We start from the raw sequence: 12,320 nt of genomic DNA on the forward strand, positions 1-12,320 counted from the left end.
AGATATTGTGCCATGATCCCAGATGTGTGCGCTTCCATTCATTGATGGCCAAAATGCAAAAGAGGGAAGTGGCAAGGGAAGCAACGGTCTTTGAATGGGGACATTGAGACTGCTGGAGGGATATGCATCATGCCTTGTTGGTTAAGAATGGAACTATTACAAGTTGCATGTTTTATGGAAGTATTCACACTATCAGAATAAGCGCCAGAGCATGCAGTCCTGCTGGTTGAGTAGTGCTCAGGTGAAATGTGCCTGGAACAGATGCGCCCTCGGTGTGACTACAGAGACAGCCCCGGCCACTTCTCTGCACAGCGTGGGCACTGTTCTGCTATGCATCATCCTCCTCCTCCTCCGAGGAGCTGTGTCAATCTAGCGCTTCACCTTCAAGGTCCACAACTCTCTGGAGGACCATGAAATCGACAGCCTGCGAGGCCCTTGCAAGAGTGTACTGCAGAGCGCCAAACTATTGGTCAAGGCAGCAGAACCGCATCTCCTGAAGCCAGATAGCCTGCTTAATGGTGATCCTTATAAGCAGATGGCTTCGGTTGTAGAACCTCCGTGCCTCTGTCTTGGGGTCATTATGAGTAGCCTTCTCTTAAAGGGATAAACCATCCATGGAGTCTCGGTTGTGCCATGAAGAGCAGCGGTACCTTCGACTGCCAAAGGATGAAGCTATCCTGGCAACTACCAATGATGCTGAGCACACAATTGCATAAAAGGACTTACTGTGGTTGCATACCAGCTGAACATTTCGGGAGTGGAAGCCCTTCCTGTTGATGAAACTCACTGGCTGTTCACTCAGCACCTTGATGAGGACATGGGTGCAATTGATGACCTACGTGTATCCAGCGATAGAGGCGAATCCCACTGTCCTTTGTGTCTGCAAGGTCCCATCTGTTTGAAATGGTACGTATCGTTGCTGCTTGAGAGACATCAAGTCCACTGCTGATCCTTGGAATGAGCCAGTGACTTTAATGGCTACTGGTAGGGAATGGCGACCAGTAATGCGAAGTCTGAGGTCTTCCTCAACGAAGGCACAAATCTTAAATATCATCTGCCTAGACAGGCGCATTCTTCAGCGACACTGATTGTGACATTTGCAGTTAACTTCTTCTTCGGTGATACACTCAATGCTGAGGATATGGTCTCCGGTGCCTTCCTGCCCCTCCTTCTGCTCCTCTGACCTCCTCATGTCCAGGGATTCATGATGATCCTCATCGCTACTTGTCCCTATCGCCGGGTACCTGAATCCCATGTCCAGTTGTTGCCTTGCTTGCAGTCAGCCACATTCACAAAACCTACTGTACACCATTCTACTGGCCTCACAATCCCTGGAGGGTCACCGCCACCTCCCACAACTGACCGAACATGCACAAACCACTTGCTCCACTAACTCTGCTTATCCGATGGCAACTGAGTGTCCCTCTCAGCCATGCACCCTTTTATCAGCCCATCTCATTGAATGGCGTGACTATGACTGCCTCTCCACTGCATTGCCACCTCCTTCTAATTGGTGTTCCAGATCCAGTGTGGATCCTGTGCCTTTCCTCAAAAATTGCAGACTAGCCCTGAACAAGCTGACAAGCTGGTTAACAGGCTTAATTGGACGGGTTGCCGGTCCTGCCAACACCCCCACCACAAAAATCGCAGACCGCCTGTACAGTGTCAGGAAGCAGCACAACGGCTGGCATCAGGAAATTACTGCGCCTGCCCACCCCTATTTGGCCACCAAAATCCTGATACTGGAATGGGGATTGCAGCATAGCTCAGGAAGCCAGAGTCAGAGATCAGAAGAACAAGAGCTAAGGGATAGTGGAGGTTCCAGAGATAGGGTGGGCCAGAGGGATTTGTAAAGAATTTTGAATTCATTGGGATGAAATGGTTCAACCCCAATAGTGCAAGATATATAGCCCGTTTTACACAGTATCCAATTTTCCTTTCCATTGATAACATGTATTCCAAGCAGCTTTCTGTAGCAGATCTGCTGAAAAACGGGTGGGGCGGGGGCAGAAAATCTCAGTGCAAGGGTCAGATTCTTCTTTACATATGGAGATCAGGTTATGATTAAACTACTGGGGCCCGACTGCAACTTTAAACCAAGGCCTGTACTGGAAAATAAATAGATCCGGGGCGAGAAGAGATACAAAAAGATAGGTTTATTTTTTTCTTCATTTCCTTGTGGGCGAGCAAGAGCAGAAGTGTTCCTCTGGGCCCCAAAAGCAAACTGTGGCCCTCCCAAGGCAGGTCTTCCCTCCATCCCCCTCGATGTTCTATTGACAATCACTCCCAACCACATATATGGCTGCTGGGGACCTTTCCATTAAGTCCCTTCAGCTGCCCTAAATTCTGTCAGGCTCCGGTGAGACCCATGCAGACGAGGCATGGGAGTAAAAACCTCCCGGGCCTCATGCTGCAGAAAGCTGTATGGTTCCTGTCCATCTTGATCCTCAGTCGTACCACTTCTGTTGGATGTTAAAATTGGGGTTACAGAATCAGTCCACACGATGTTGTCGTCTTCACGTGCCAGCACCAAATCTGTTTCTGTGACATTCTGTGCTAAGCACATATTTCCCAGAAAACAACCAACCAACCAATCAGAAGCAGGGAAGTCTACTATGATGTGTAAAGATTATGGAAAGAAGAAAAATGGTGCGGTCAGGGTTAAATAAAATGGACTGCAACATTAAACAGACATCCTGGAGTTTTTGCTTGACATATTTGCCCGAATTACTTTTCAGTGTTCCTAACAGCTCTATCAGGTTATCTGGCACTTATCTGATATTGTATAGTTTGGATGTGATTACCTACCCAAGATTCTGAACATTTGTAACTGAAGTCAGCCTGGTAACCTTAGAGAGTAAAAAGGAGGGTGTCTAAAGTTACTGAGGCAGTGCTGAAGATGACATACTATCTTTTACTGCTGGGATACAGTGGGGCATCTCTGTTTCTGTCATAACCGAAACTCAACTGAATTTTGATAGCACCTTATCACAGCTCTCAGCAATGTCCCAATGTGCTTCCCAAGCAATGTTCCCTCTACCCGAAACTTCCTGGGCACGCCACGTACATGTCAGCCCCTTTAAGTTACCGTGCATGCACACCCAAAAAAAATTTAAATGCCCGCACACTTACACAAATCAGTTGCGCACTACAAAAACTAATTAGAGGGTACGTTGTCCCCATGCTCTGAATTATTTTGTAACGACTGTGAAATACTACTATTTGTTTGCAGGTGAGTAATGAGTATCCTTTCAATGATAATTAAGCTGTTGTAAAATCAAAGTAGTCCAGAATGCTAATATCAGAGTCATGGTATGAACAAAATATCAAGAAAGGTACAGAGCATAAAAATGTATTTCACGATATGAGCCAGTGCTCTTAACCCGAAGCATAGTGAATACTGTAAATAATTTTACACAAGTAGCAGACTACCACAGAAAGCAAACTACTAATCAGAAAAGCCGCTATAGGATCATCTGCATTTTCTTCATTATTTTTTCAAGCTTTAGCACAAACTTAAGTGGTAAACATATCCCCACTTTTCCCCTTTCTCACAAAACATATCAAAACAATACTAGTGTGTAGAGTTTCCAACCATTCTAATGTTTAGCTTTTCCAGTACAAACTGCCAATTACCACAGACACTTGTTTATGTGAAGCACTTTTCTCTGTCCACTTGGACTCCTCTGAAAGAATCTCAGTGTAATTCTGCTGTCTCTGTATGGTAAACTCAACAAATATTGGCCAAGAGTTTGCACTTTGGACACAATTGGTGATCCGGGCGTAACTTGCGCGTAAACATTGCACTAGTTTATGAAGTGGGTGTTTTTTGCTCAAGTTTCCATGCAAACTAATCGGCCTATTGCCAAAAGTAAAATCTTCCATGAACCAGTGCAATGGGGCAGCATTTTAGAACGTAACTTTAAACTAGTGCATTAAAAATATTCCTTGATATATTTAAGATTGGTAACCAGATGCAGTTTGATTAATACAGCTGAAACTGGGTTTATGACAAATAATAAGCATTTTCAGAGTGTCAAGTCCACCATGTGAGTAACCCAATATTAATAACAAAGTGACTTTAAAAAACTATACAGAACTATTTGCTAGTTATGCTGGTGTACGCAGTCAGTTTCTTAGTAAATTAAAAATTATATTTAAAATCTTATAAAACATGCATATTAATGCCCTTGTACCTAAAATAAAGTGTAATTTTAAGAGCCTCCTCGAAAGCGTGCAATTAGCGGTAACTCGCCATCGTGATTAATTCGATCTGATGCATCGTCGGTTTTGCAGGCTGGGCCAACTTCGAACGTGATTTTTTTTTAATAAAACCAATGCAAAATATCGTGGAAACTCAATTTGCGCTTGAAATTCCTCAATTCTTCGTGCTGGTTTGGTTGATTTTGGGTGAATTGCATTGAAATAAAACTGGCAGAAACTCCAGGCTATTTTTTCTTTTCTTTTTCTCTCATGATTTCATTTTTTTAAAAAAGACAGCAGTGCACACTGGAACCTGAAATTGTATGGCTGCACATGTAAATCTGGTGAGTATTACCAGAGTATTATCAGAGACCTGGGGACATGGGTTCAAATGCCACCATGACAGATGGTGAAATTTGAATTCAATTAATGAATAGGGCAGCACAGTGGTGCAGTGGTTAGCACCGCAGCCTCACAGCTCCAGCGACCCGGGTTCAATTCTGGGTACTGCCTGTGCGGAGTTTGCAAGTTCTTCCTGTGACTGTGTGGGTTTCCACCGGGTGCTCCGGTTTCCTCCCACAGCCAAAGACTTGCAGGTTGATAGATAAATTGGCCATTGTAAATTGCCCCTAGTGTAGGTAGGTGGTAGGAGAATTGAGGGAAGGTGGGAATGTGGTAGGGAATATGGGATTAATGTAGGATTAGTATAAATGGGTGGTTGATGGTCGGCACAGACTCGGTGGGCCAAAGGGCCTGTTTCAGTGCTGTATGACTCTCTCTATGACTATTTACCAGAATGACCTTATAGTCAGCTAAATCAGAACCCAGCTGCACCATTGACGCAGGTATGCCTGATCTCACCAAATGTACTTGGTCAATAGTGGGTGCAGTGTGGCACAACTGTGGGTCCAAGCAGCCCCTAAGGATTGAGGGGATTATTTGAGGGGGGAAATGTATCTCACGGATAGAATGCATACTTTGCATGTGAGAATTCAAACACTGGCATCTCAAGTTTTTAAGTGGCAACTTTGGCACAGCACTAACACTTTTGTCTCTGAAACAGAAAGTCATGGGCGGGTGCAGCTGAGGCCGAAAACAGCCAAAGCACCAGTCAGGGCTGGGGACGCAAAAAGGTCCTGCTGAGCTTAATGTGTGACTTTATTAGCACATTACAGCTTCGTTTCCTGTCCTGCAGCTGGTAACCCTGTCCCCGGAGTGTCAGGAGCAGGTGATAGCAGGAGTGATCCCTGACCTCCAGCCTCATTAGAAGTGAAACATGCACATACCTTGCACTGTGGGAACCCAATTAAAATACGTTAATTAGACGGATATCCACCACCGTAAATTAGTAGTGAGTATGTGCACATCGGATTGGAGGTCACGTTTCATGCATTACACTTTTTAACCCAGACCCCTCTTCTGCCTGTTATGGGAGGGATTATTATCGAGGTCACTGTCTGAGATGAGATGTTAAACTGAGGCTATGCCTGCCTGTCAGTCGTATGTAAAAAATCCCATGACACTAGTCAAAGAGTAAGGGAGTTCTCCCAGTCTCCTGGACAATGTTTATTGTTCAACCAACAGTACAGATCTAGACTATGTGGTCATTGCATATGTGGGATCTTACTGTGTGCAAATTGACTGGCATTTGTTTTTATTCTTTCATGGGATGTGGGCATCGCTGGCAAGGCCAGCATTTGTTGCCTCACCCCTAAGCCCAGCAAGCCATTTTTTAAGGCAGTTGAAAGTCATTGATGTGGGTCTGGAGTCACATGTAGCCCAGACTGTGTAAGGACGATACATTACCTTCCCTAAAGGAGATTCGTGAACCAGATGGGTTTTTACAACAACTGATGGTAGTTTCATGGTCACCATTATTGAGACCAGATTTCAGTTCCAAATTTGTATTAATTAATGGAATTTTTTAAATTAACTGAATTTAAATTCCACTAGCTGCTGTCGTGGGATTTGAACCTATGTCCCAAGGGCATTATCCTGGGCCTCTAGATTACTAGTTCAGTGACATTACCATTACGCCACCATCTCCTCTACCTTACATTACAATAATGATCATGCTGCTGAAGTACTTCATCAGGTGTGAAGTGGTTTGGGCAGCCTAAGGACATGAATGGCATTATATAAATGCAAGGCCTTTCTCCTTATGTCTTTAACAACTTGAACTGGCTCGCTCACATGAAGCCATATTTGTTTTTGAGGGCAGACTGGAGAGTGGCACATGGGGTTGGTCAAAGCCTTGGTACCCTTCCAGCAGGCCAGTTTATAGTAGTGTGTCCAGGGCCCTACTCAGGTGATGCACCACAAATACTGACCCAAACTGCCAAAGGCCTGGTGGTGGTGGAGGCCCTGCCCTCGACTGCGAAATTAAATCTCTAAATCGGAATGTTGTGCGTTTAAGCTTCATTCCGGACTTGCATTTATAATCGAGACAGACAGTCCAGTTAAGTAATGTTGGCGTGATATATTATCAGAGATGCAGCCATTCAAATGAGTCACTAAAGCAAGGCATAATCAGGTGGATATAAAGGATTCTACGGCTCTATTTGAACAAAAGCATGGAGCAATTCTGTGCCTTGGTCAACCTTCCCTCTTCAACGACACCACAAAAAAAATTAATGATTACTAATACAATTCCACAGGACCACATGACTAGGGCTGCCAACAGCAGGTAGTCCCTCACATTTGATACAAATAAAGGAATGTTTATTTTTCTTATACCGCTGGTGGAAGAGGGGAATTAATTAAATGACATTATGTGAAGTATTTTAAAACACATGTGGTATCAGTTATTACTAAAACAGGTTAGAATGAAAGACTTTTTAAAAAGATTATAACTTTCGATAAACGTTCAAATAATTGAAGATCGATACAAAAAAAAGTCATTAAAAAAAAAATCAGGTTTGTATCTCTCCAAAAAGATGGATTCTAAGCATCGCCCCAGAAGGTAGACTGCACTGCTCTGAAGCATTTCTATATAGTTACTTTTCAGTTAATCATAACGTTATCCTCAGAGGGAGAGTCATGCTCCTAGCATCTCATGAACAGTAGGCATCAGATATGTTCAATGGCAGTAAACAAGAAAAAAAAAATCTGATGATGAATGTAGTTCATAACCTGATTAATCAGTTGAACTGACCTTAAGTGAACTGCTACAATGTTGCAGAATCCTCTATTTCCTTTTCCCCCCCCTATTTAGGTTCCTCGTCCTTTTTCTCTTTCAGCCAGGATTACAGGATGATCTGAGGCAGTGCCATGGCTCCTGTCAGTGCCATGTTGCAATTAACAATTAACATTTCTGCTCAGACTGATCTCACGAGTTTTCTGTCTGTCCGATGTACAGTACTGTACAGATATATAGGCCGATCCTTTGCTCTCATGTCCCCAGCGGGAAACTGCTCACAGGCAGCGTATGATGGGAAACTGTGGGCACATTGCAACTCCGGGCTTGTGCTGGATTCCTTTTTTTGCTGCTAGAAATTTGTCTCTAGATTTCATTAGGTGCGGTGGTAGAAAGCAAAACTCTCCTTCCCACCACCACTCTTTAGAAGATAAAAGAAGCATCAAACAACAGTCCAGGTTTGTACTTGGTGCTTCACTGAATAGTGAATCAAATGTTTTTAATAAAATTATATGACTTGACATTATGAATTTCAATTTTATCTTTATTAAAAAAAATATTTTATATGAGAACGAGAGGGCACAGATTTAAAGTAATTAGTAAAAGAAGCAAAAAAGTGACATGAGGAAAAACTTTTTCACACAGCGAGTGGTTAAGGTCTGGAATGCACTGACAGAATGTGGTGGAGGCAGGTTCAATTGAAGCATTCAAAAGAGAATTAGACAGTTATATGAGAAGGAAGAATGTGCAGGGTTACGGGGAGAAGGTGGAGGAATGGCACTGAGTAAATTGCTCACTCGGAGAGCTGGTGCAGACACGATGGGCCGAACGGCCTCCTCCTGCGCTGTAATGTGATTCCGATTGTTTCATTAAAGCCATGCTTAAAATCTATTTTAAAAATAAAAGCAAAAATCCAGTTTTTAAATATGTTTCACCAATTCTGCCATACTCAACTCAAAATGTCTTCACTCATTCTGCATGGTACTTCAATATACAAAATCCGAACTAGGAGCAGGAGTAGGTTATTCGGGGAGGCCGTGGCGTAGTGGTAATGTCACTGCACCAGTAATCCAGATGCCCAGGCTAATGCTCTGGGGGACATGGGTGTGAATCCCACCACACCAGATGGTGAAATTTGAATTCAATTCATAAATCTGGAATTAAAAGCTAGTCTAATGGTGACCATGAAACCATTGTCAATTGTTGTAAAAATCCATCTGGTTCACTAACGTCCTTCAGGGAAGGAAACCTGCTGTCCTTACCTGGTGTGGCCTACATGTGACTCCAGACCCACAGCAATGTGGTTGATTCTTAAATGCCTTCAGTGGGCAATTAGGGATGGGCAATAAATGCTAGCCTAGCCAGCGATACCCTTATCCCATTCTATAATATCATGGCTGATTTGTTTGTGGAATCAACTCCACTCTTCTGCCTACCCCAACACCACCACCACCCCCCCACCCCCAATTCCCTTGTTTGCCAAGAATCTTAAAAACATTCAATGACCCTGCCTCCACTGCTCTCCAGGGAAGAGTGTTCCACAGACTCACAACCTTCAGAGAAAGAATTTCTCCTCATCTCCGCCTCAAATGGGAGACCCCTTATTTTTAAACTGTGCCCCCTAGCTTTAGTCTCTCACACCAGGGGAATATCCTTTCAACATCCGCCCTGTCAAGCCCCCTCAAGATCTTATAATTTTCAGTATGATCACCTCTCACCCTTCTAAACTCCAATCCATACAGACCCAACCTGTCTAATCTTTCCTTATAAGATAACCTCTCATCCCAGGAATCATTCGAGTGAACCTTCTCTGAACCTCTTTCAATGCAATTATATCCTTAAGTAAGGAGACCAAAACTGTACATAATATTCTAGATACAGTCTCACCAATGCCCTGTACAATTGCAGCAAAACATTCTTACTTTTATATATTCCATTCCCTTTGCAATAGACAACATTGCATTTGTCTTCTTAATCACTTGCTGTGTGTTTTGTGTATGAGAACACCCAGATGCCTTTGCATCTCAGAGTTCTGCAATCTTTTCCCATTTAAATAATATGTTGCTTTTCTATTTTTCTGGCCAAAGTGGACAAGTTCACACTTTCCCACATTATACTCTATCTGCCAAATCTTTGCCCACTCACTTAACCTAAATATATCCCTTTGTAGACTCATGTCCTCTTCACAACTTACTCTCCTACCTATCTTTGTGTCAACAACAAATTCAGCAACCATACATTCTGTCCCTTCATCCAAGTCATTGATATAGATTGTAAATAGTTGAGGCCCCAGCACTGATCCCTGTGGCACTCCACTAGTTACAGCTTGCCAACCTGAAAATTACCCATTTGTGCCTACTCTCTGTTTCCTGTTAGCTAACCATTCCTCTATCCATGCTAATATGTTATCCCCTACACCATGAGTTCTTATTTTGTTTAGTAACCTTTGATGTGGCACCTTGTTAAATGCCTTCCAAAAATCTAAGTACACCACATCCACAGGTTTCCCCTTTATGCACAATACTTGTCACTTCCTCAAAGAGCTCTAATAAATTAGTCAAACACTATTTCCCTTTCACAAAACCAAAACCATGTTGACTCTGCTTGACAACATTGAGATTTTCTAAATAACCTGCTATAACCTCCTTAATAATAGATTCCAGCATTTTCCCCATGACAGGTGTTAAGCTAACTGGCCTGCAGTTTCTTGCTTTCCGTCTCCCTCCTTTCTTGAATAGCGGAGTTACATTCGCTATTTTCCAATCTGATGGGACCTTTCCAGAATCTAGGGAATTTTGGAAAATTAAAACCAATGCATCCACTATCTCAGCAGTCACTTCTTTTCAGACCCTAGGACGAAGTCCATCAGGACCTGGCGACTTGTCAGCTTTAGTTCTAATAATTTTCTCAGTACCCTTTCCCTGGTGATGGTAATTGTGTTAAGTTCCTCCCTTTCAACTCTTGATTCACAATTATTTCTGGGATGTTACTTGTATCCTCCACAGTGAAGACAGGTGCAAAAAACCTGTTTTATCCCTCCGCCATTTCCTTATTTTCCATTATTCACTCCCCAGACTTACTCTTGAGAGGACCAATACTTACTTTACTTACTCTTTTCCTTTTTAAATACCTGTAGAAGCTCTTACTATTCATTTTTATATTTCTAGCTAGCTTTCTCTCATACTCTAATTTCTCTCTCATCATTCTTTTGTCATTCTTTGCTGTTTTTTTCTATTCTGTCCAATCTTCTGACCTGCCACTAGTCTTTGCTGAATTGTACGCTTTTTCTTTCAATTTGATACTATCTTTAACTTCATTAGTTAGCTACGGATGGTGCGCCTTCCCCTAGTCTGTCTTTGTCACTGGAATGCGTCTTTGCTGAGTGTGAGGAAATATTTCCTTAAATGTCTGCCATGGCATCTCTACTGACCTATCTCTTAACATAATTTCCAAATTTACTTTAGCTAGCTCGGTCTTCAAATCCTCATAATTACCCTTATTTAAATTTAAAACACTAGGCTTAGATCCACTCTTCTCACCCTCAAAGTGAATGCGAAGTTCAATTATGTTGTGATCACTGCTACCTAGAGGCACCTTTACTATGCGATCTTTAATTAATCCTGTCTCGTTACACATTACCAGATCTAGAGTAGCCTGTTGTCTGGTTGACTCTAGAACATGCTGCTCTAAGAAACTGTCCTGAAAACACTCCCTGAACACATCTTCCAGGCTACCTTTGCCAACCTGATTTGTCCAATCTATCTGTAGATTAAAATCACCCATGATTATCACCTTTTCTCACAAGACCCCATTATTTCTTCCTGCATACCCCATCCTACAGTGTGGCTACTGTTAGGGGGCCTATAAACTACTCCAACAAGTGACTTTCTACCTTTACTATTTCTTATTTCTATCCAAACTGATTTTACATCTTGATTTTTAGAACTAAGGCCACCTCTCTCTCTATTGTACTAATGTCATCCTTAGTTAACAGAGCTACCTCTCCACCTTTTCCTAGTTTCCTGTCCTTCCGAAATGTCATGTACCCTTGAATATTCAGGTCCCAGCCTTTGTCACCTTGTAGCCATGTCTCTGTAATGGCTATCAGATCATACATACTTATTTCTATTTGAACTGTCAATTCATTTGTTACAAATGCTTCGCGCATTTAAATACAGAGCCTTTAGTTCTGCCTTTCTACTACTTACACAACCTCTAGCCTTAGCTGCTTGCACACTCTTAATTTTGTACATTCGGTCCCTTCCTGCCATGCTCTGACTATTATTTCCCTTATTGCTACCTTGCTCTCTTGCCTTGTCCTCTCTCTTTAATTTATCTTATCTTCTTTCATTTGATCCCTCGCCTCCACTATTTAGTTTAAAGCTTAGTTTAGTTTAGTTGAAAGCTGGTGTGATCTTTTTTGACCTACAACACACTCTCTGAGCAGCAACAGCATCACTCCTATGGTAGGACAAGTTTCTTTTTTTCTTTTGGGCCTCCTTATCTCGAGAGACAATGGATACGCGCCTGGAGGTGGTCAGTGGTTTGTGAAGCAGCGCCTGGAGTGGCTATAAAGGCCAATTCTGGAGTGACAGGCTCTTCCACAGGTGCTGCAGAGAAATTTGTTTGTTGGGGCTGTTGCACAGTTGGCTCTCCCCTTGCGCCTCTGTCTTTTTTCCTGCCAACTACTAAGTCTCTTCGACTCGCCACAATTTAGCCCTGTCTTTATGGCTGCCCGCCAGCTCTGGCGAATGCTGGCAACTGACTCCCACGACTTGTGATCAATGTCACACGATTTCATGTCGCGTTTGTAGGACAAGTAATACTACACAAATTGTATCTTAGCTCAAAATTCTTAATGCGTTATGCAGACTGCAACATCTCTTTATATGAGATTGAAAAGTAAATCTATTTCACTGTGAAAAGTGAAAATATTTTTGGTATTTTTAATAGCACAGCAATTTTCTTTTGAGGTTTAATG

At 42.6% G+C, this 12,320-nt stretch overlaps 1 protein-coding gene across 8 annotated transcripts in view; it reads right to left on the reverse strand.

The window, feature by feature from the left end:
• jph1b (junctophilin 1b) overlaps positions 1-12,320 on the reverse strand; it is a 170,915-nt gene that overhangs the window by 64,113 nt on the left and 94,482 nt on the right. Inside the window, exon 3 of one of the 8 annotated variants that reach the window (XM_068032064.1) lies at positions 8,042-8,227. The exons of 6 other annotated variants lie outside the window; for them this stretch is intronic. In XM_068032064.1, the coding sequence (XP_067888165.1) occupies positions 8,093-8,227 (135 nt within the window). In that variant the 3' untranslated portion in view covers positions 8,042-8,092. Of the gene's footprint in view, positions 1-8,041; positions 8,228-12,320 lie in introns of those variants that run through there. One more of the 8 variants, XM_068032062.1, reaches the window with a different exon arrangement.

This window comes from Heterodontus francisci, chromosome 5 (genome assembly GCF_036365525.1).
Source record: "Heterodontus francisci isolate sHetFra1 chromosome 5, sHetFra1.hap1, whole genome shotgun sequence".
NCBI lineage: Eukaryota > Metazoa > Chordata > Chondrichthyes > Heterodontiformes > Heterodontidae > Heterodontus > Heterodontus francisci.